The sequence below is a fragment of the Bubalus kerabau genome, chromosome 11 (genome assembly GCF_029407905.1).
Source record: "Bubalus kerabau isolate K-KA32 ecotype Philippines breed swamp buffalo chromosome 11, PCC_UOA_SB_1v2, whole genome shotgun sequence".
Taxonomy (NCBI): Eukaryota; Metazoa; Chordata; class Mammalia; order Artiodactyla; family Bovidae; genus Bubalus; species Bubalus kerabau.
In genome coordinates, this window is record NC_073634.1 from 77677654 (window position 1) to 77702600 (window position 24947).

Sequence of the window (24947 nt, forward strand, 5' to 3'; positions counted from 1 at the left end):
GGTTTGAATTTTCAGCCCCATCCACCAACCTCCAAGAAAAACAAGTGAATGTTGGAGTTTGAACTTCTGTTTATATACATAAATTCACAATTTTGAATATTTGCATCCTATTCCAGAGTTTTATATTTAAAAAAAAATTTTCCATTGTATCATAAACATTGACTATCTACTATAACCTTGAAATTATCATTTGTGAATAGATGCATTTTATTCTAAGTGAATATAACCTTATTTTCTTGTTCCTTTCTTCGTTAGATAAATTACCTTATTTGTATTTTTTCTGCTGTTGATGACACTATGATACACATCTTTGCATTCTATTTTCCTCCTTTGGATTATTTTCTTAAGATAAATTCTTACAAATGGGCCAAGTGGGCATTTTGTTTTGGATGAATGTTGTCAAATTTAAAGGTACAAACTTTACCTTAAACCTTCTACTTCTGTGATATTTGCCTTCTTTAAAAAATTGATGCACTTTTTTTTGGATAATTTAAAATTTACAGGAAAATTGAGCAGATAGTATAGAGTTTCCCATACACCCTTCTACCTATTATTAATAACATGTTAATACAGTACACTTATTGTAATTAATTAACCAGTGTTGGCACATTATTATTAACTAATGTCCATGCTTTACTTACTTTCCCTTAGTTTTTACCTAATGACCTTTTTCTGTACCAGGATCCCATACTATATAGTACATTTAATTGTCATGGCTCCCTAGGCTCCTCTTGATTGTTGTTACTCTTAGTTGTGACTGTTACTCAAACTTTACTTGTTTCTGATGACTCTGTCTTGAAGGGTACTGGTTAGGTATATTATCATGTCCCTCTGTTGGAATTTGGTGTTTTTGTCTCAAGACAGACAACCATGGACCAAGTAGGCAAATGAACCAGACGTGTACATTGCAACGTAAATTTGCCAAAATGAATATGTTTCTTGTATACCAAAAATATATGTTAGTATATCACTTTTACTGTAACCATTAAGTACCTAGAAGTAAATGAGACAAGAGTAGGACTGTACTGAAGGATGCAAAAAATACAGATCTGAGAACAGTCTCAAAAATTATGAAAAAATAGGACAGTGAGTAGAGAGGGATTTGCATATTCTAACACTATGGTAGTTAGAACCCTAAGACAGGAGTACACAGGAAGACCCACCGAACAGAAATAAATGCAGGCTATGAGTAAACTTAGTGTATAAGAGGAGAGATGCATTTTACACTAATTAGTAAAAGTTAAATTATTTCATAAATGGTCTCAGAAGAAGTGGTAGACATCATTATTGGTGGAAAAGTGGAGAAAATAATTTATACTTATATCTGTCATTCCATTTCAAAATAAAAAATTCTGAATAAATCAAATATAAAAATGTTTAAATGTACAGGTACTAGATGAAAATTTGGGCCGTTTCTGATATGAGACAGACCTTTCTTAGCATGAGAGCATACTCAGTGGTCATAAAGGAAAATATTGATAAAAAGAACAAAGTTGGTATAACAACAAATTGGATAAAAAGTGTTTGTAACATGTGAGTCTGGGAGACTGAAAGGGCAGGGTGTGAAGTAGTCTTCTAAGAGAGTAGGGGAGCAGATGAACTAGGGAAATGTGGACTTGTCAGGCAGGACGTGGGGTACACTGGAGTTAGTAGTCAGGAATTTAAAGTGAGACCAGGGAGCATTTATATAGTCATGTAATAACTAGAGAGTTGGATTTACAAAAGACTGGTATTTTGCCAGATGTGTAGTATGTAGGGAGAGAGGGAGGCTGAGGATGTTTACAGCAAACTGCTTATAATGGTGAGCTGTGATATTTAATTTGGGCAAGGAGGGATATTAGGACATGAGGAAGGGTGTAAGGATATAAGGAAGATTGAGGGACAGTTAAAAGGGGATAAGATCAATAGTTTGTAGGTCCAAGTAGGGTCAAAGAATTGTTGGCGTTAGGCAACTGGAGAGATTCAGCTTTTGAGATGGTGCTGGTGTAAGGGGCATGGGAGACTTGAAATGGATTACGGAAGAGGGCAGTTACTGGTAATAACAAGGCCTGGGGTGCGACCTGGAAGTTGCTGCCTTAGATGGAGGATAAAATTTTTGGAACACAAGAGGTCAAAGACTTCTTATTCAGTTGCTATGTTCAGTCTCTAAGTCGTGTCCAACTATTTGCGACCCCATGGCTGCAACATGCCAGCACGTCAAAGACTTACTTAGAAGCCAGTCTATGGGCAGGATGATCTGTGAGAACATTGACATCACCAGGAATTCTTATGGGAAAAATGCTGGAGAGTAGATAGTGAGCAGTCAAGGAATTACTCTGGTGATTGTAGGGGACAACAGTGAATGAGGAGAGCCAGTGGTCAAGTCAGATGCTTGAAAGTCAAAAGCTAGTTTTCTTTTTCCACTTTTATTATGAAAAATGTCAAACATATACAGAAGTTTGAAGTACTGTGCTCACTTATTTTCTGTATGCCTTCATTTAGTAGTTTATTTTTTAAAATTAATTTTTTAAAGTCTTTATTGAATTTGTTACAGTATAATTTCTGTTTGATGTTTTGTTTTTTGGCCACAATGCATGTGGGATCTTAGCTCCCCAGCCAGGTATCAAACCCACACTCCCTGCATTGGAAGGCAAAGTCTTAACCACTAGATTGCTAGGGAAGTCCCTAGTAATCTATTTTTTACTTAAATGTGTCTTGTATTTTTGTGGGGGCTTTTGTGATAAGGCAGGATATAAATGCATTTCCAAATTCCTTTCCAGAAAGGGGGTGCCGATTTACACTTGTATTAGCTAGGTATTATTAAGTCTGTGCTTTCAGGGATCATTTTTGTAGTTCATATTAGCTAAGAATTGGTGCAGTACTATTACAGCTATTGTTACAGTTCCTTGCATTGCTGTTAGCTCTTCAGTATATCATGTGAATAAGCTGCTGCTTATTTTCCCAGACCACGCTCTTCTCTCTGCTTTTGCATATACTGTTACCTCTGCCCAGAAAATTTTTTCCCCATAGCATTCATTTGACACATGTTTTTATATATAAGGCATAAACTAATTTAAACACAATCTGAAATGCATGTGCCTGGTTGATTCTTGAGAACTGGTTTGCATGTGACCGTCTCTTCTTTTGGGCTGTAGAGGAGAGAAATTTGTGTTTGGGCTCCTGGGGGGCCTGGGATATAAGAGACTATTTTCAGTCTGACTCTTTGGACTATTATTGTCTGGGCCTGAAGGAAAGATAAAAAGTTACAAAGAAAAGCTGTACTTTCTCCTTTTCTCAACTTCTTTTTTCCTCTGCTTCCAACTTAGGTACATTCATCCTTACCGCTTTTCCTGTTTTTTATTCTGTCCCAGATTCTAACTTTGTATTCTAGAGCTGTCAACTTCCGCTTTCTCTGGACCTAGACTTGTTAGGTAACCTCCTTTCCTTTTCCCTTTTCAAAATTAAATCTCTCCTTCTTCTTAAAGTGGTTTTGTTCTCCTGTCTGAAAAGTAAAGACTTATAACCTCTCCTCTTTCCTAAAGCTTATCTCTCCTCCTACCCTTTTTCTCCCTTCTTGTAACAACACATACTTGTTGAGTCACCTACACTTCACCTCCAGATTATTGCTTTAGCTTGCCTTTAACAGTCAGCTCACCATCCTGAAACCGTCTTCACAAGAGATTGCCAAAACTAATGGCTTAGTTTTGACTTATGTGACATTTGGCAGTATGACCATCATCCCCTTGAAACCCTTATCTCTGTATCCCAATTTCTGTCCTTTTTCTCAGCCTCTGTTTTGATTGATCTTCTCCTGTTTCCTGTACATACTTTTTATGGGTAATGTCATTCACTGACATGTTGACAACTACTCCCAAGCCTTAATGACTACCAAAACTGGGCTTCTGCCTTAAACAGAATTCTTAACTGTTTCCTATATGTTCCACCTAAATGTCTTTGCAGGTGTGTCAGATTAGATGTGCACAAAATGGAACATTTTGTTGCTTACCTCACAAATTTATTATCCAGATCCCTGTTTTCTCAGAGCTTCTGTTGGTTAATATTATCACTCTGCAGTTGCTCAAGGTAGAAACTCATCTGTGATGCTTTTCTTTCATCATCCACATTAGCTGATCAGAAAATCCTGTCTCTTCTGCCTCTACACAAGTTCAGATTTTCACCATCTGGACTATACTAGGGACAATGTCCCTGCCTTAAGATATTCAAATGCAATTCAGTGTCTGTATTATTTGTCTGAATTCTTTCTCTCTGCCCTTAAAAGACCAGGTTCTTCTCTTGTTTCTTATATATGCTTACCCTCGATAATGTCCTTCATTGACATGGCAACAACTTCCCAATCCCTGGGGACTACCAAATCTGGGTCTCTAGGTCAGATACATACTGTGTTTTGTTTGTTTATTTGAGAGGCTGCAGCATGCAGGATCTCAGTTCCCTGACCAGGTATCAAACCTGTACCCCTTGCATTGGTATCACAGAGTCTTAACCCCTGGACCACCAGGAAAGTCCTATATGCTATGTTTTAAATATTGACTCTCTGTGACTTGTGTAGTGAAGTTCAAAATCAATAACATGACATACTTTGTTCCTTAAGTTGAGATCTTGGCAAGTTACTTCATGTCTTTGACCTCTTTTTAATTGTTTCTAAATAAAGGGAATGGAATTCGGTATGTGTTTAACTCTTTTAAAAAAAAAAAATCATGAGATAATATAGAGAAACCTCAATATGTAAAACACAAAAAACAGAGCTGCTTTCATTAAAATTGGTATCTTCAGCAGCTCAGCTGTATCTCCTTGAAATTTCTAGAACTCTAAGGTGCACGATTTGAAACTATTGAGTTTCAAGAATGAGTTCTTTGAAATCACATCAGTCTCAGATTATACTCTCTGAGTCGGAAAGGCTCTGCTCTTTTACTGGCTGTTCTCTTTCCTTCTTTAGCAAGTCCTTCTCTTAGATTCAAATATGTCTCCTTTCTTTGTAATAGTGCCTAGCAACAGACCTGTACAATGTATTTTACTATGAGGGCACCATTAAACCCACTTACTTTAACACTGACCTCATGTTAGATAATTGTGTGTGTGTGTGTGTGTTGGCTGCACTGTGCGGCTTGCAGTATCTTAGTTACCTGACCAGGCATTGAATCCAGGATCTCAGCAGTGAAAGCCTGGAATCCTAACCACTGGACTGCCAGGGAGTCCCCTAGATAATTCTTATACAAAAATTGCTTTCTTTGTGATATGTATGGTACTTTGATTTACCTCCCAAGTAGTGTTAGTTCTATCTTCTTGATTCTCATAGCATTCTTCATATCCTTTTATTATAGTTCATTGTTCATATTTGAATGAATAAATATATGGATGAAAGAAAGAATGAGTGAATAGATGGGGAACAGGTGTGGAGAATTTATATACCCTGTAAATTTCATCTTACTTCAGGAACTATAAAGAAGTAGGTATTTTGCTCTAATCATTCTTGCATGGAACTGACCTTGATCTCCTTGCAAATCAGATGTGGAAAGAACATTTTCCCCAACCAATCAGCAAGTTTAGAGAGTTCCCTTTTATGTATGTAGCACGTGAAGTGGAGGAGGCACTGGAGAAAGATTATATGATATGCCTTCAGGAACTTGATGATCTTGCTTTTGAATGTCAGACCTTCAGTCAAATCTATACTAATCAACATGATTCAAAGTATAGTTGAGAAACCCAAGGCTTTCTCTTCATTCCAATAAAAAGCCTTTAGAATTCAATGGGAAGTAAACCTTTATCTCTAAAAGTGTACATACAAGAAGAAGAAAAATTACAGAAGGTCCATATTACAAAGGATAGTTTTGTTTAAGATCCATAGCTCTGATGCCTGTAGGGTTTCAGGGAAGTAGTTTGAAACTGCTTTTTGCTTTCTTACCAGTTTCTCTTCTGTATATGTTTTCAGTTCAGTATTACTCTTCTCCATGCCTCCCTTGCTTTTTTATTTTTTTCCATATCTCAACCATCTTATTCATTTACCCAGTTTATTTGTTTAGCAAATAGTTATTGAGCATTCTCTCTGGGAGATCTGGTTTAGGCAGTAAGCATAGAGGTAAATAAAAAAAGGTCTCTGTCCAGAACAAGTGAAACAGGCAAACGTGAAATTGGGATACAGTATGATAAGTTACCGTGGGATGAACAGGTGTTATAAGCATACCTAAGAGATGATGACTGACTGCCTGAGGACAGAAATCTTCCAAAGAAGAGGTGACATACGAGTTGGGGGTTGAAGAATGAGAAGTGTGGTGAACGTGACAGAGGGGAACAGCTTTTTACAGAGGAATAGGAGAGTGAAAAAAGCCCCTCTGATAAAGGAAAGGTTGGTATAGGTAGGACATCTGAATCTAGGGGACGTGTCTAGCGGTGAATGTGATAAAGTAGATTGGGGTGGGATTTTGAAGGGTGCCGTATTTCATTCTATGAAGTTTGGACTTTAACTTGTAATCAGTAAGGGAGTTTAAGCAGGAGAAGGGCATTAGTGGTTGTTGTCGGGGTGGGGTGGGAACGAGCAGCTCTGTGGAAGGCAGGAAGACCATTTTAGGAGGTTCATGCCCTGATTCATGTAATGACCTACTTACTAAGTCACAATTTCCCAGGAATAGGCCTGGGATTCTTAGAACTAGAAAGTATGCGAGGTGATAGAATCAGGCAAATTGGGATGCTTAAAAACAAAGCATTGGACATAAGAAAGGTGCTGTCTGGGACCAGTTTTGCTACTGACTAGCTATCTGAGCTCATGGAAGTCTTCTTGTTTTTTCGTCTTGCAAATTGAGGGTTTTACACTAATTACTGTAATTGTTTCCTTCTATAATTCTGTGCTTTTAAACAAGTCCAACCTTAATTAAACTACTTTTTACTTATAATGGCTATAATTTTTTTTTTCCTTCTGTGTCTTATTGACCCTTTGAAGAAGACGGATTGCCTACTCCTATTCAAGTATTTCTGCTTTTCTCTGCTTTAGTATGAATATCTATTTCCCACATACTCCAAATGGTGTTTGGATTAAGTTAAACTGAAGCAGTGGTTTTTGCATTATGTCTGTTATCTGCCACACATTTTCTTGGTTTCTAAAAAGGAAACAATGCCAGTTCTCCACTTATTATGAGCAGGAAAATCTCCACATAAATATTCTGAAACCATTGATAATTAACACAGTGTTCAAATTATATGATAGATGCAAACTGCCAAGATTGCCCATCATTACATGTTATCCATTTTGAAGAGTAGAGAGTGATGTTTATTGGATGCTGACTTCAGTCATACATGCCTGAAGCAGACATCAGGCCTGGAACTGGGGAGACGCTGATCACCCTTTCTTCCTCTCAAAGGGTTATACCAAGAGAGAAGAAATAATTAGCATTCCCTAATTTATGCATGTGATTGATGTAGGCCTGAGTGTTAGAAGGCGTCTCTGGCTGGCTTGTTTTTCTCCTTTCTTTTATTGTAAATGTAGCAAGAATGAGTTGATCTGGTACGTGCAGGAACCTGTGACCCACGCAGCATTAATTATTATACCCATTTAAGAGAGGAAAAGGCAGATAAAGTCCATGGAAAGTTCATGGACTTTAGAACTAAACAGGTTTCATCACTTACTGGCTTCATCTCTTAACTGAATTTTGGCAAGTAATTTAATCATCCCATTTCTTCATGTGTGAAATGGGCACAGTATCATCTGTCCTGCAGGGATGTTGTGAGGTTTGCCAGTATTATCAAAGGTGCCTAGCTTTGTCTGGCTGGCACCTAGTAAAGAAACTCCTATGTGTGAGGCTCCTTGTACAGACCCTGAAATATTTTAGATTCTCAATGAATATTGAGCATGAGAAATAGATAATAAAGTATACTGAATTTATAGTAAGCATTTAGTAAATGGTAACTATTATGATTACATAAAGTAAAACTGTTGATTTTTTTATAAATGCTGGAGAGGGTGTGGAGAAAAGGGAACCCTCTTACTGTTGGTGGGAATGCAAACTAGTGCAGTCACTATGGAGAACAGTGTGGAGATTCCTTAAAAAACTGGAAATAGAACTGCCATATGACCCAGCAATCCCACAGCTGGGCATACACACTGAGGAAACCAGAATCGAAAGAGTCACGTGTACCCCAGTGTTCATCGTAGCACTGTTTATAATAGCCAGGACATGGAAGCAACCTAGAGGCCCATCAGCAGATGAATGGATAAGAAAGCTGTGGTCATATACACAATGCAGTATTACTCAGCCATTAAAAAGAATACATTTGAATCAGTTCTAATGAGGTGGATGAAACTGGAGCCTATTATACAGAGCGATGTAAGTCAGAGAGGAAAACACCAATACAGTATACTAACGCATGTATATGGAATTTAGAAAGAAGGTAACAGATACCCTGTATGCGAGACAGCAAAGAGACACAGATGTATTGAACAGTCTTTTGGACTCTGTGGGAGAGGGTGAGGTCGGGATGATATGGGAGAATGGCATTGAAATATGTAAAATATCATATGTGAAATGAATCACCAGTCCTGGTTTGATGCATGATACAGGGTGCTTGGGGCTGATGCACTGGGATGACCCAGAGGGAGGGGATGGGGAGGGAGGTGGGAGGGGGGGTTCAGGATGGGGAACACATGTACACTCATGGCGGATTCAAGTCAATGTATGGCAAAACCAATACAATATTGTAAAATAAAATAAATAATTAAAAATAAAAGCATACACAAGATTAAAAAAAATCAAATGTATTTGTTGCATTTTTCAAAGTTTTAATTACTGTTTCTCTGAAAATATAGATTATGCAGTAATTATTCTACAGCAGGTCAGAGAGAATTAGTATAAACCTAACAAATATGAAATAGTAGGCTTTAGAAGCTTAATGATTCTGTGGATGGACCTAGAGAATATTATACTAAGTGAAGTCAGTCGGGCAGAGAAAGGCAAACACTGTATGATATCACTTATATGTGGAATCTAAAAAAATAACACAAATAAATCTATATACAAAACAAATAGACTCACAGACACAGAAAGCAAACTTTCAGTTACCAAAGTGGAAAGGGAGGAGGTAGGGATAAATCAGGAGTATGGGATTAACAGATATAAACTGCTATACATAAAAAAGATAAGCAGCAAGGATTTAGTGTATATATATGTTCAATATCTTATAATAAACTATTAACAGAAAATAATCTGAAATATATATACACACATATATAACTTTAAAAGATGTCATCTGAACAATCCATATATAGTTGGGCAAACATGATATTTTGTATTAAAATTCCTGAATATAGCATATATAAAGTTAAAAAAAAAAAGCTTATTGGTTCCAGCAAATGATGCTACTGTATTCAGATGTTACCACAGTCAATCAGATGTTATATACATATGTATAATAATGTGATACCTGCATGCACAGGTGGTTAACCCCCATGTACCAGGTGAAGAATATTCTGTAATACCAGTACCTTTCGCTTCCCTAAGGGGATTTGCCTGCCCTCCTTGCCCTTCACATTATTTGATTCACTTTTTGGTTTTATTTCAGGATTATACTTGTGATTATTGAGCATCTGTTATATTCAGAGTACATGATGACTCGCCAGATGTCCTAGATAGATGATCTATAAACTTTTACACCTAGATCTAACTGATTAAGGCTTCATGGCTATGGGATCCTATACCTTATTTGTCTTTTGTAAGCCTGTGCTTTTCCTTCAAGCTGCTTTGGTAATGCACACGTTTTTATGCAGTTATAAAATGCATCATAGGTAATGCTTTTGGAGGATTTCTGCCACATATAAAAATTTTCTCACAGAGACTTAATAAAAATAGGGGCCCTAGCTACTGTGTATCTATCAATAGTTTCTTTGCAAGATTTGGCTTATTTTGGTTTAACATTACTTGTGATAATTTAAAATTGGGGAAGTGAAAGTGTTCTACTTGTTTGTAGAATTTCTATATTTGGAGATGTTGTAGTCAAAACTTGATTTATGAAACTTCCTTCTGTGTTGACTTTATTTAGCTCCTGACACCACGCTTCATCCAGTCACAAACTATAATTCTGGGAGCCCATGGTCTCATATCTCATAGAAGTTCTACCTGTTGTAAACACTTTGTTGTTCCTCTAGTTCATTCCCACTCCTCCCTTCCCCTCTCTTCCTGCTGCAGCCTTTTCTTCACAATTGACTGTCTTAAGTGAAATAGGACTCTATCCCTCCTTAAAACCTGTTAAGACTTGTCAGACATAGGTTCAAGTCCAAAATTCGTAACTTTACAGCTATAACTAATTCTTACTCACCTGTGAAGCTCAACACAGTAGCTCCTTTAGGAGTTCTTGACCACCCCACCACAGTTTAGATAATCTTTTTCTGTATGGTAAGCAACTCCAAACCTAGAGTTCACATTACCTTTGAGAAAAGAGGGAAGAAAACCAACTTGTACATGAGTAAAATTTCCTCCTACCTAAAAAGATTAAAGGTTCCAAGTTCCATTGCAGTGAAGCTTACTAGCATCTAGAGAAAAAGAGTGTGCACTCTGAGAGGAAGGATGGTATATCGTGGCAACATACAGAAAAGTTAGGAGTCAGAAGACTAAAACTCATTGCATATTAATAAACTGGATTTTATATACCATTGTGTTGTTAGTGTGACTGACTGTGGTGGTTATACAGGTACCGTCATCTTTCCCCTGAGCACCGTGCATTCACTGGGCTACGGTGCCTTGTAACACTTCTTGGCAGCTAGTCAACCAGCTCCTCTGGGGACACCTTCCACCACGATGCACACCTCTTTTTGCCTTCTTTATTCAGATGGCTTGTGCAAACATTTTTCCTCAGGCTTCTAAAAATACTAATATTTGAATGATTTGGTTAGATAGATGAGTTACTGAGCAGTCTTAATAAAGTAGTGTTTTCCTACAATGTTATAAACCATGGTTTTAATTAAGTGCATTACTGTGAATTTGCTAGGTCTTCACTCTCCCTAATTGGTCCTGCCCTCAAGATTTCCTGGAACAAATTTTGAATTTATTTGTAATAAGATGATGAATTCAGGGTTCAAAGTTATATCGTATTCTTCCTTCCTGGACACCCAGGAAACCATTTTTAAGTCATTTTAAAAACACCCACAATGTGTCAGGCAGTGTACTGACACTGTACTGACATAATACATAGTGTATTATGTTTAATACTTAAAAAAATAAAAACTCATGCCAGTTATTTTTACAGATGAGAACTCTGAGACTCTGTAAGATTAAATAACTCTTCTGTGATCACAGCTAGAAAAATAAAGTTGAGATTTGAACCCAGAGCTGTTAATTTCCAAATTCCCTTCTCTTCCTAGTGCAGAATATTTCCTTAGTACATTTGTTATGTATAAATAAACATACATGTTTTACTAGTTACTTTTAGTCCATTTTTATAAACCTGTAGAACTGAATTAAACAGCTATGCTACATTTATTTTGGATATTTTTCTTGTTCGAGGTTTTTTTTTTGGTTTGGTTTTTTTTTTTTTTTGAAGGAGAAGAGTATCATGACTTCCCATGTTATTGTACACTTAACTTATAGAGTTGATTTCTCCGGAATAAATTCTTGGCTGGTTGTAGCAACCCTCCTCTTTCACAAATTAGTTTCTACAAAATTGGTTTATGCCAAAGGTTCTTTATTCAGTATTTACCATTAAATATGACTGTTTTTCTGTTAAATGGTTTTATTTTAAAGGGAGCACCGTTACCCAACAAAATCTTCTGCTCTTCCCCAGCTGTAAATTCTGCCTGTTCAGCAGCAGCCGAAGCTCTGCACTGTTTTCTGTTGGAAGTGTGAGCTGAAGGGGCCAGGCATTCCTGGTGCTTAGCAGGTGCGCTAAGCTGTGATCTGCCCTTGCTGTATTATTAATGGCACCATGTTTTCATGTTGCAGATGGCTGAGCGTTAGCAAGGAAAATTCAGGACCATGATGGCTCAGTTTCCCACAGCAATGAATGGTAAGTAGCTTCATGCTTGTGGTGAGATAAAGTGGTTATGAGATTTTGGGTAGAAGTTATAAAATATTCATTTAGATATTTTCCCTTAAATTTATAAATACAAAATTTCAAGTATTCTTGTTGAAAGAATTTAGATAGTTTATATCAAAACACTGCGTGTGTCTTCTATTAGAATATTATGCAGTAAATCCCGAAGCTCAATATAAGCATGGTCTGCAGTACCATCTGGAGTGTGTGCTTGCCTTTGAGCAGTTAAGAGTAACCTAAACATCCATTGTGTTTAAAGCATAAAACTGGAAGACAGAAAGCATAGTGCCATAAGTGGAGAATATTAAAGATGTTTTTGATAGCATGAGATGATTGTAAACTGATTAAACCAGTAAAGATTCATTTATTAATATACACATAAAATTAGTTTGTTTTCCCTTTTATAAAGGGTTATGTGTATACCTATACACACAGTTACTTAATAGGAAACATTTTAGAGGACATGTTGAGGTTATTTCAATAATAAAAAGTTTTCAAGGTTTTTTTTCTGATTCAAGTTTTGTTTCTCAGATATATATTACCCACCTTTAATAGGTATTTTTTACTGTGTGTATCATTTATAATTGAGAAAATGCATTATGTTTTTAAATTACTAAGGTAATCAAAGATGCTGAGTTCTTAATTATGAGGTAGATTTTATTAGCTAATTATAAATATAAGGAAATAAAGAGTCCAGTCAATAATTCTTTTAACACTAGAACTGAAAACTGTAATTGAAAAGAACACTAGGGGAAAAAAGAGGGAAAAGCCACCAATAATTCCACAGCCTTCACACAGGATTGTGTTACTGTTACCAGTTGATCAATTCCTTTTTTTTTTAATGTTTTCAATCATAGGGCCAAATCAGTACATTGTTAATAAAGAAAATATATGTTGTGTATCTTACGTTTTAAGACTCAGGATTGCTCTTGTGACATTTAGAAAAGTTTTAGAAAAATGAATTATTTTCATAAAAAGTAAAAATAAATTTTAATATGTAGTAGGACACTGTCATTTAAGGATGGACTTGAGATAAGGGTTTTGTTGTTTTGTTTTTTGCCTTTTCAGATGTGAGCATTGCTCCTTCTCTGGAAATGGTATGGGATTATAAAGATTATTTGATGCCATGGACTATTTCTTAAAATGAATTTTTTTTCCTTAATGAGTGTTAAATGTAAGTTTAGAATGAGGGTAATAATTGTGGTAATAATGTGCTCTACTCAAATCTGAGAATTTCTATGCCACATACTCAGGAATTTGCTGTAAATACATTGTTTAGTTATAAACTTCAACCTACATGTTAAGCAGGCTTATAAACAAAATGAGCATAGTAGAAATCATTGTAGACCTGGTCTTTCTTCATTTTTTTTTTTCCATTCTCTGAACATTTACAGATCACTTTGTAGCTTATTCCATTATATGTAAAATATTGGAAACAAACAATATGTTCAATAATAGCAATGAAAAGATTATTTGAATAATTGTCTAAAATGTTGGACAATTAATTTAGGAATGCTCAGTTGCTGAAGTCATGTCCTACTCTTTGTGACCCATGGACTGTAACCTGACATTCTCTTCTGTCCAAGGGATTATCCAGGCAAGAAAATTGGAGTGGATTGCCATTTCCATCTCCAATTTAGGAATAGTATATAAGAATAAAGGTAGTAATTTTTTAAACTTCTGAAGAGGTGATAGCTAATGCAGACTGTAGTACCTTCCTACTTACTTTATAAAGTAACTGAAGATTGAAGATAATCTTATATATATCTGAGTCCAGTTCAGGGTTTAAAATCTTATTGAAAGAAGCATCCATGTATAGCACAAACCTTCAAGAGCAGTGTTTGCTCCTTCAATACATTCTCAGTTATAGATTGGGTTAAACTTTTTTGATGCCCAGTAATGGAATTCCAGTTGAACTGTTCCAAATCCTGAAAGATGATGCTGTGAAAGTGCTGCACTCAATATGCCAGCAAATTTTGAAAACTCAGCAGTGGCCACAGGACTGGAAAAGGTCAGTTTTCATTCCAATCCCAAAGAAAGGCAATTCCAAAGAATGCTCCAACTACTGCACAATTGCACTCATCTCACATGCTAGTAAAGTAATGCTCAAAATTCTCCAAGCCAGGCTTCAGCAGTATGTGAACCGTGAACTTCCTGACGTTCAGGCTGGTTTTAGAAAAGGCAGAGGAACCAGAGATCAAATTGCCAACATCTGCTGGATCATGGAAAAAGCAAGAGAGTTCCAGAAAAACATCTATTTCTGCTTTATTGACTATACCAAAGCCTTTGACTGTGTGGATCACAATAAACTGTGGATAATTTTGAAAGAGATGGGAATACCAGACCACCTGATCTGCCTCTTGAGAAATTTGTATGCAGGCCAGGAAGCAACAGTTAGAAGTGGACATGGAACAACAGACTGGTTCCAAATAGGAAAAGGAGTTCGTCAAGGCTGTATATTGTCACCCTGTTTATTTAACTTATATGCAGAGTACATCATGAGAAATGCTGGACTGGAAGAAACACAAGCTGGAATCAAGATTGCCGGGAGAAGTATCAATAACCTCAGATGTGCAGATGACACCACCCTTATGGCAGAAAGTGAAGAGGAACTCAAAAGCCTCTTGATGAAAGTGAAAGTGGAGAGTGAAAAAGTTGGCTTAAAGCTCAACATTCAGAAAACGAAGATCATGGCATCCGGTCCCACCACTTCCTGGGAAATAGATGGGGAAACAGTGGAAACAATGTCAGACTTTATTTTTCTGGGCTCCAAAATCACTGCAGATGGTGACTGCAGCCATGAAATTAAAAGACGCTTACTCCTTGGAAGGAAAGTTATGACCAACCTAGATAGCATATTGAAAAGCAGAGACATTACTTTGCCAACAAAGGTTCGTCTAATCAAGGCTATGGTTTTTCCAGTAGTCATGTATGGATGTGAGAGTTGGACTGTGAAGAAGGCTGAGTGTCGAAGAATTGATGCTTTTGAACTGTGGTGTTGGAGAAGACTCTTGAGAGGCCCTTGGACTGCAAGGAGATCCAACCAGTCCATTCTGAAGGACATCAGCCCTGGGATTTCTTTGGAAGGAATGATGCTAAAGCTGAAACTCCAGTACTTTGGCCACCTCATGTGAAGAGTTGACTCATTGGAAAAGACTGATGCTGGGAGGGATTGGGGGCAGGAGGAGAAGGGGATGACAGAGGATGAGATGGATGGATGACATCACTGACTCGATGGACATGAGTCTCAGTGAACTCCGGGAGTTGATGCTGGACAGGGAGGCCTGGTGTGCTGCGATTCATGGGGTCGCAAAGAGTCGGACACGACTGAGCGACTGATCTGATCTGAATATTGGAACTTGTCCTTAACTGCCCTCCCTGGACCAAGCTGTTTGTCTAAATATTTCTGACATAGTGCTCAAATTTTGCCATGTCTACTTTATCATCCTGAGACTAACCACAGACTTTTAAGACTTTTTTGGTTCTTAGAGCTGTATTGTCTAATACAGTAGCCATTAAGTACATGTGACTATTTAAATTTAAATTAATAATAATTAAGTAAAATTTAAAAATTCAGTTCTTCAGTCACACGGCCAAGTGTGCTCAGAACCACATGTGCTCGGCTAGTGGCTACTGTATTGGACAGTGCAGATACGTCTCAGAAAGCTCTGTTGAATGGGTATTCTTTCTTTTTGTGCTTACCATTTGCTTACAGAACTAAAAGATTATTGCATCATATTTTTACCACTTCCAATTTTATTTCTGGTGTCTTCTGCATGAGCAGAATCATCCTTGCCAAAACTGTTTTAGTCATGGTAGGTTTGTTTTCTGCTTTTCAGAAATTTAATGAAATTATAAATACAGAGGGCATGATACATGAGCCATAAGGTGATAGGCAAGAGGCCACTTTGGATACATGTTGCTGCCAGTTGGTATCATAGTATATCGTAGCTTGTTTCAACCTCAAAACTGTGGAGGTACTAAAGGCTGGTTATGTGAGTATGACATTCTGGAGCCCATGACAGTGGTTCTGTCTAAAACCTGGAAGAGAGAAGGAAGAAGGAGAGAAAAGAAACAGCTAGTAACTTAGAAGGGAAAAAAATACCATTTTTATTTTTAGAACCTTTTATTTTATTACATTTTGGAATTTTAGAGCTCTTTACTCTTTCTGTAATTAAGAAATTTTTGTTGAACATTGGGCCTGTAGAATCAGCTGTAGTGTGGGACTGCATATATAACAACCCAGGCATTTATTACTCAAGTCCCTACAGTTAGGCTTTTGTTCTATCTAGACCAGTATTCCATTTGTGTTTTAGAGATTTAACTTAGTACTGGATCAGTGTATATCATTTGATTATTATTTTGAAATGAACAAATATACCAATGAAGACTGTTTCTGATATCATTTAATTTTTACAGTGTACAGGTGGGATGTAACCCATCTGAATCATGTATGCTGAGAACTGTGTGTTAGAATATTGCTCTGCCACTACCCAGCTATGTGGCTTAACCACGTGGAACTTATTTATGTGTGTATATGTACATACGCATATGTATGTATACATAGATGTAAAACAGGAATGACACTACTTACCGCATGGGGTCTAGCATATAGCTGATGTTCTGTAAATGTGTGTTTTTCCTTCTATATAGACCATAAGAATATATTTGTCAGAGCCAGTAGATGAGACTAAGCAACAGAAATCTTTATGAAAATACCACTTTCTCAATTTAGTGATGAATTGGGGGAATTGGATAGAATTTTAATATATTTCTAAAGTAATCATCAGAGAATGTAAAAGGTTTTAGGTTTTTAAGGAAATAATTGGAAACATCAACTCCAAAACTTAGATTTTCCTGCCTTTCTGTAACGCTTATGAATAAATATATTTTAAGATATGCTTTACTTGAAGTTCAAAGTAATAAGCTGTTGACTCTTTTGAAAGTTCTTTTAGTATATATTCTAAATAAGAAAGCTAGAATTGGATCAACTATTTCAAAATTGGCTTTGAATTACATGTATTTCATAGCTTTAGTGTCCAGATTTGAATATTATTTGAATACTACTTAAAAATTATTCCTTCTCATTTGACTTAGAATATTTTTATTCTGTTCAGTTCAGTTCAGTCCAGTCCTTCAGTTGTGTCCAACTCTTTGCGACCCCATGAATTGCAGCACGCCAGGCCTCCCTGTCCATCACCATCTCCCGGAGTTCACTCAAACTCATGTCCATCGAGTCGGTGATGCCATCCAGCCACCTCATCTTCTGTCATCCCCTTTTCCTCCTGCCCCCAATCCCTCCCAGCACCAGAGTCTTTTCCAATGAGTCAACTCTTCACATGAGGTGGCCAAAGTACTGGAGTTTCAGCTTTAGCATCATTCCTTCCAAAGAAATCCCAGGGCTGATCTCCTTTAGAATGGACTGGTTGGATCTCCTTGCAGTCCAAGGGCCTCTCAAGAGTCTTCTCCAACACCACAGTTCAAAAGCATCAGTTCTTCAGCACTCAGCTTTCTTCATAGTCCAACTCTCGCATCCATATATGACTACTGGAAAAACCATAGCCTTGACTAGATGGACCTTTGTTGGCAAAGTAATGTCTGCTTTTGAATATGCTATCTAGGTTGGTCATAGCTTTTCTTCCAAGGAGCAAGTGTCTTTTAATTTCATGGCTGCAGTCACCATCTGCAGTGATTTTGGAGCCCAAAAAAATAAAGTCTGACACTGTTTCCACTGTTTCCCCATCTATTTCCCATGAAGTGATGGGACCAGATGCCATGATCGTTTTCTGAATGTTGAGCTTTAAGCCAACTTTTTCACTCTCCTCTTTCACTGTCATCAAGAGGCTTTTGAGTTCCTCTTTACATTCTGCCATAAGGGTGGTGTCATCTGCATATCTGAGGTTATTGATATTTCTCCCGGCAATCTTGATTCCAGCTTGTGCTTCTTCCAGCCTAGTGTTTCTCATGATGTACTCTGCATATAAGTTAAATAAGCAGGGTGACAATATACAGCCTTGACGTACTCTTTTTCCTATTTGGAACCAGTCTGTTGTTCCATGTCCAGTTCTAACTGTTGCTTCCTGACCTGCATACAGGTTTCTCAAGAGGCAGGTCAGGTGGTCTGGTATTCCCATCTCTTTTATTCTGTTAGTAACATTAATCATGACAATATTTAATCATGATTGTTGTGTATGACTCTCTTGGCTTGTGGAGCCTCTTTGAGTATTAGAAAGTCTCTGAGCTCGTTTAAGGCATTCATTTTATTCCTCTTTATACCATTGTTGCCCCATAAATGTTAGTTGCAATTTCTGGTTGGAGTCATGAGGAACTAAGCAGTAAGCATTACCAGATAGGTTGAGTTGATCACTGTGAAGCCAGGTACCAAAGAAAGGTGAAAGTACCATGTGATGGGACTGACACCACTACCCTTCTGCTGCAGCAGACCTCTCTGTAGTCTGAGGGTAGTAGACTGTCTCTGCCTGGGGATGTACACTGAAGTATGTTAGAGCCGCTCAAACTTCCCCAACCAGACTGTCCAAACTTAAAATAGTCTTAAGGTTTCTGACTAAAAAGCATCACATTCAGTATTTTTCTGGCAAGAATACCTTTATCACAAAAAGAGCCCATGAAAGGTTTTAACGCTCTGCCTTCTGCCTAATTATGCCATTCCCTGGAATTGGATTGAGTGAGTGAAAGTCACTCAGTCATGTCCAACCCTTTGCGACCCATGGACTATATAGTCCATGGAATTCTCCAGGCCAGAATACTGGAGTGGGTAGCCATTCCCTTCTCCAGGGGATCTTCCTAACCCAAGGATTGAACCCAGGTCTCCCACATTGCAAGCGGATTCTTTACCACATTCTGAGCCACAAGGGAAGCCCTGGGATTGAGTAAGGAAACTAATTTATTGAGCACACGTCATGTGACAGGCATGTGTTTGATGTGTTATATTTTTGTTTTAAGTTGGATTTATTGAGGTATAATCCACCCTTTTTTTTTATAGTTTGATGAGTTTTGACGAGTGTATACAGTTGTTTCCAGGAATGTATATCACTGAAATATAGGTGCCCAGTATAATTTTAAACACTAGATGGATTTGATCTAATATTTCTTAGCCCCAAATGACTGTTTTTTGTTTTAAATCTATAAATATCTTCTCGTAAAGACAAGGTTTAAGATTATAGTTAAACAGGGAATTTGCCAGTGTCCCAGTGGTTAGAACTCGGCACTTTTACTTTGGTGGCCCAGGTTCAATCCCTGGTTGGGGAGCTGAGATCCTGCAAGCCTGAGGAAACAGCTTTGTAAAGCAGATTTTTATGGACCGTAGTCAGCAAACATGTGTGAGTTTACATGCCTAAACATACTTGGTTTCTTATTGGTAGAAACTCAGTAAACTGGAAGGGTAATCAGAAGTGAAGTATAGCTGACTGTCAGCCATGCTGAATTGTTTGTTGTTCTGTTGCTAAATTATGTCCAACTCTTTGCAACTACATGCACTGCAGCATCCCAGGTTCCTCTGTCCTCCACTGTCTCCTAGAGTTTGCTCAAATTCATGTCCTTTGAGTCAGTGATGCTGTCTCATCTCATCCTTTGCTGTCCCCTTCTCCTTTGCCTTCAGTCTTTCCCAGCATCATTGTCTTTTCCAGTGAGTTGGTGCTTCAATATATATAGCTTTAAAGACCTCCTCAGAGGGCCAGTATAGCTATATGTGAAGGATAGACACCAGAAAGATTTCTAAATGAATTTGTCTTTTTCCAAATCATGATCTTGTCTCTCTGACTTTTTTTTACTCCTTCTAATTTTTTCAGATATTTATTCCTCAGTCAATTTTAAGTGTGTGTGCTCTGTAATACTCTGCTGGTTCTGAGGATAGAAAGATAAACACACAAAGCTCTTGTCCTCCAAGGACTCATTGTGTGGTAGAACAGATGGATAGAAAACAATTACAGAACCTTTGTAAGTGCCTTGTAGAAGCATGGTGAAGTCCCTTGAGAACCTAGAGGAGGAAGCAATTAATTTGACCTGCAGGTGTCAGAGACCTCCTGGAAGAAATGACCCATGCCCTGGACCTTGAAAGGTAAAGTTTGAAATGGAAGAGGGTTATATGAATGGCAGTCCAAGTAAAGGGAACATGTCACAGGATGAGAAAGACAAATGTTATATATTGATGTATGGGGTTTGTAAGAATTTCCTTTTGTGAGATACAGATATAGTACCAACCTCCTTGTGGTCCTCAGTTTTTGTTTTGTATACAGAGAAGTCCATACTCCTGGGACTCAGGTGCTCAGGGTCTGCCTAAGACTGAGAGTGGATCAGTCAAAGCCATCTGGTGGGAGATGGCAGACTTAGAGTTACATACAGTGTAAGGTGCTTCCAGCAGTTTAGGAGAGCCTCACCAGGGCATCCTCCTTGGGGAAGAAGACTCCCCGGCCAGCTCTGAAAGAGAAAAAGTCATGCTTCTCCCCTCTGGTGCCTCTGGGATCTAAGGTATTTCTCTCCAGATGCTGCTTGGGGCTCTCCACTGCCACAAGATTTAAGTGTCCTGTTTTGCTTTAGCTTCACTGTTTTCTAATGATCCAGAATGGTTAGGTGCAAGAGGGACAGGGACGTTTTTGTAAACCCTAACCAGAATCAGTTTCGAATCCTTTAGGTTCCTATTCAGCCGAGCTGCCACCTGAAGGATGTACCAACAGCCTGTCCACAGTTGTTTCTAGGAGAAATAGAGATGCATCATGTCCAAGAACCATCAGGGTAGAATCCTCAGCTTTCACATTAAGACTTGTATTCACCTGTGACCCCTCCCCCAACCCCTTTAGTTCTGATCATTAGCCAGGAAACAGCCAAGGGACAACGATGATCCCTTTCTCAGGACAGCACATTCAGTGGCCAAACTATCTTACTTTAAGGAGTGTGAACCAGGAGGAGATTATGAAAGTGGACTTAGCCTCGATCAGTGCATTGTGAACAGATTTTTCTGATAAATGATTCATTAGCATCAGAGTGCTGATAGACCAGAAAGCTAAAATCATGACACAGGTTTGTTTTAAGGGCCACGCTAGTATGGACATAGCAGGCTGATTGGTAACCTAAAAAGTGTCAACAGTTTGAAGAACCACCAGTAACCCTAGAGAGCAATCAAAAGTTTGATGTAGTCCATCTGCCAAGAGCCAAAAAGAGAGCAACGCCCTGTGTAATGAGACCCCCTCCCCAGACAGGAATCCTTAACTCTGGCATGCACTGGTATCCTCTGCCTCAGAAACAGAGTCAGACTTCCATCAGAATCTTGATTTCAGTCTAAGTTAGAGAATGGGCCCTTGCCATCGGTAGTGACCCAGACTATTCAATTAGCAATTAAAATTTGTTTCCATCTTGCAGCTCCAAAAAGGGTATCTTTAATCTGTCAGTTGTAATTTTCCAGGTGGCAAATCAAACAGCTGGGCCATTGGCAACATTCCAAGTATCTGAGTTCTGTCCACTGAAGAAAATGTGTCTCGCTTTGGTTCTGCTTAGCTCTGAGGCTGAAGAGTCATGGCAGCCCAGTGGACGCTGTCAGAATTCCAGCTGTTGTGACCCATAAGTGAACTAGGCTGAGGCATTTCAGGAAATTTCATTGAACCAGTAGCTTCGCTTCAGACAGTAGAGTAGGAATAAAGTTTCCCCTTAGCGAATTTGCTGCCACTTTTTCATGTAAAGCCTGGCCTTTGGGGCCAGGCTGTCTTCTGTTCTTGAATATACCTTTTCTGTTTGACAAGCAAGGCTTCTGAGGGTCCTTCTCACCTTGTTAGTTGTGGAGTTTGTTTGACCCACCCCTAAATGGGATTATCAGGCCAGAGAGTCACTGGGCCTGCATAGGTCAAGCATTCAGACCCAGAGTAGGCTACTTCCCTTTGCCAAAGCTTCCACTTGGCAGAATCTTCAGTAACAAAGATTTGTGCTGTTTCCAGTGCCCAGAGTCTAATTTGTTGGGGTTTACCAGCTAGCCCTGCTGGTGGAAGTATTTAGTTTAGCTAATACTAGTATGCTGCTGCTGCTGCTAAGTCACTTCAGTCGTGTCCGACTCTGTGCGACCCCATAGACGGCAGCCCACCAGGCTCCCCCATCCCTGGGATTCTCCAGGCAAGAACACTGGAGTGGGTTGCCATTTCCTTCTCCAGTGCATGAAAGTGAAAAGTGAAAGTGAAGTCACTCAGTCGTGTCCAACTCTTCGAGACCCCATGGACTGCATGCAGCCTACCAGGCTCCTCCGCCCATGGGATTTTCCAGGCAAGAGTACTGGAGTGGGGTGCCATTGCCTTCTCCGAGTAGTAGTATACCTGTCCTAATTTATGTGTTTTGACAAATATACTATGGTTATGTAAATTGTTAACTTGGTAGAAATTGGGAGCAGGCTCCGTACTATCTTTGCAACTTTCCTATAAGTCTAAAAGGATTTCAAATAAGGTTACTTTAAAATGTATCAGAGGACACTCCATAACTTCCAGAGTAAAGGTCAGCTAAGGATGCTATTTAAGACCCTTTAAAGCTAGTCCTTCCTACCTCTTTCTTAACCTCTTTCCCACACTCATGTGGTGCTTTAGCTATCAGTCTACTCAGGGGAATGTCTGGAACATGCCTTGACTCCTCATGCTCTGACCTTGTTTTGTGAAATACCCTTATCCCGCCTCTTCACATGGCAAAATTCAAGCCAAGCTTCAAGGCTCTGCCTCAGTCTTACCTTTCCTGTTAGCTCATCACTGATGCTTCTGACTCAGGATTAGCACAGCTTTTTGTATATGTTTTTGCTTAGGATGCCTCACAGGTTAACACTGTAAGTGCTGATAGTCATTTTCTAGAGTAAGACTTCCTTAAGGATGGAACAATACTTTATTCATCTTTTTATTTCCAGTATTTAGCTTGTTGCTCATTTCCAGTGAGTGGTACACAGCAGTTGTTCAAGTAGATGTTAATTGGGTAGTGAGTGAAAAGCGTCAGGACCATACTTGGTATGGTTATGAATAGAGCTTTCTTCTTTGTGTCACTCCAGTATTAGGACTGTCATTAAAGGAACATTTGTGATTCATGTTTACATTCTGGAATTGTATTTAAGCATTCTCATATATGCAGTATAAAATCTTTGTCTTTCATTTATGTTTTAGGAGGGCCAAACATGTGGGCTATTACCTCCGAAGAACGGACTAAGCATGACAAGCAGTTTGATAACCTCAAACCTTCAGGAGGTTACATAACAGGTTTGTGTTCTTATTTTATTTGTGATTATATGCTCCTTTTCATGAAATATCTTATAATTAGTTTTAATTTGACTGCCATCAATTTGTACTATTTAATGATAAGTTCCATGGTGATTCAGATGGTAGAGAATTGGCCTGCAATGGAGGAGACCTGGGTTCGACCCCTGAGTCAGGAGGATCCCCTGGAGAAGGGAATGGCTACCCACTCCAGTGTTCTTGCCTTGAGAATTCCATGGACAGAGGAGCCTGGCGGGCTACAGTCAACGGGGTCGACAAAGAGTTGGACACGACTGAGTGTGGTCATGTATGGATCTGAGAGTTAGACCATAAAGAAGGCTGAGCTCCAAAGATTGATACTCTTGAATTGTGGTGCTGGAGAAGATTCTTGATAGTTCCTTGGACAACAAAGAGATCAAACCAGTCAATCATAAAGGAAATTAACCCTGAATATTCATTGGAAGGACTGATGCTGAAGCTGAAGCTCCAGTACTTTGGCCAACTAATGCAAAGAACAGACTTACTGGAAAAGACCCTGATGCTGGGAAAGACTGAAGGCTAAAGAAGAGGGTGGCAGAGGATGAGATGGTTAGATAGCATCACCAACTCAATGGACATGAGTTTGAGCAAACTCCCCAAGATAGTGGAGGACAGAGGAGTGTGGTGTACTATAGTCCATCAAGTCACAAAGAGTCGGACACAACTTAGCAACTGAACAATACCAGGGCTTGGAAACCTTTAGGTCTGACTTTGGAATCCATCCTCTCAACAATTATCAGTTCAGTTCAGTTGCTCAGTCGTGTCTGACTCTTTACAACCCCATGAACCGCAGCACGCCAGGCCTCCCTGTCCATCACCAACTCTCGGAGTTTACCCAAAATCACATCCATTGAGTCGGTGATGCCATCTAACCATCTCATCCTCTGTCGTCCCCTTCTCCTCCTGCCTTCAATCTTTCCCATCAGGGTCTTTTCAAATGAGTCAGCTCTTCGCATCAGGTGGCCAAAATATTGGAGTTTCAGCTTCAACATCAGTCCTTCCAGGGAACACCCAGGACTGATCTCCTTTAGGATGCACTGGTTGGATCTCCTTGCAGTCCAAGGGCCTCTCAAGAGTCTTTCCAACACCACAGTTCAAAAGCATCGATTCTTCTGCGCTCAGCTTTCTTTGTAGTCCAACTCTCACATCCATATATGACCACTGGAAAAACCATAGCCTTGACTAGACGAACCTTTGTTGGCAAAGTAATGTCTCTGCTTTTCAATATGCTATCTAGGTTGGTCATAACTTTCCTTCCAAGGAGTAAGCGTCTTTTAATTTCATGGCTGCAATCACCATCTGCAGTGATTTTGGAGCCTAGAAAAATAAAGTCAGCCACTGTTTCCACTGTTTCCCCATCTATTTGCCATGAAGTGATGGGACCAGATGCCGTGATCTTCGTTTTCTGAATGTTGAGCTTCAAGCCAACTTTTTCACTCTCCTCTTTCACTTTCATCAAGAGTCTCTTTAGTTCTTCTTCACTTTCTGCCATAAGGGTGGTGTCATCTGCATATGTGAGGTTACTGATATTTCTCCTGGCAACCTTGATTCCAGCTTGTGCTTCATCCAGCCCAGCGTTTCTCATGATGTACTCTGTATATAAGTTAAATAAGCAGGGTGACAATATACAGCCTTGACGTACTCTTTTTCCTATTTGGAACCAGTCTGTTGTTCCAT

At 38.8% G+C, this 24947-nt stretch overlaps 1 protein-coding gene across 11 annotated transcripts in view; it reads left to right on the plus strand.

The window, feature by feature from the left end:
* The window catches only part of ITSN2 (intersectin 2), a 127225-nt gene that overhangs the window by 17176 nt on the left and 85102 nt on the right, over positions 1–24947 (plus strand). For all 11 annotated transcript variants that reach the window (XM_055540789.1, XM_055540786.1, XM_055540797.1 and 8 more), the window contains exons 2-3: positions 11916–11979; positions 23142–23234. In XM_055540789.1, the coding sequence (XP_055396764.1) occupies positions 11949–11979; positions 23142–23234 (124 nt within the window). In that variant the 5' untranslated portion in view covers positions 11916–11948. The remainder of the gene's footprint in view (positions 1–11915; positions 11980–23141; positions 23235–24947) is intronic.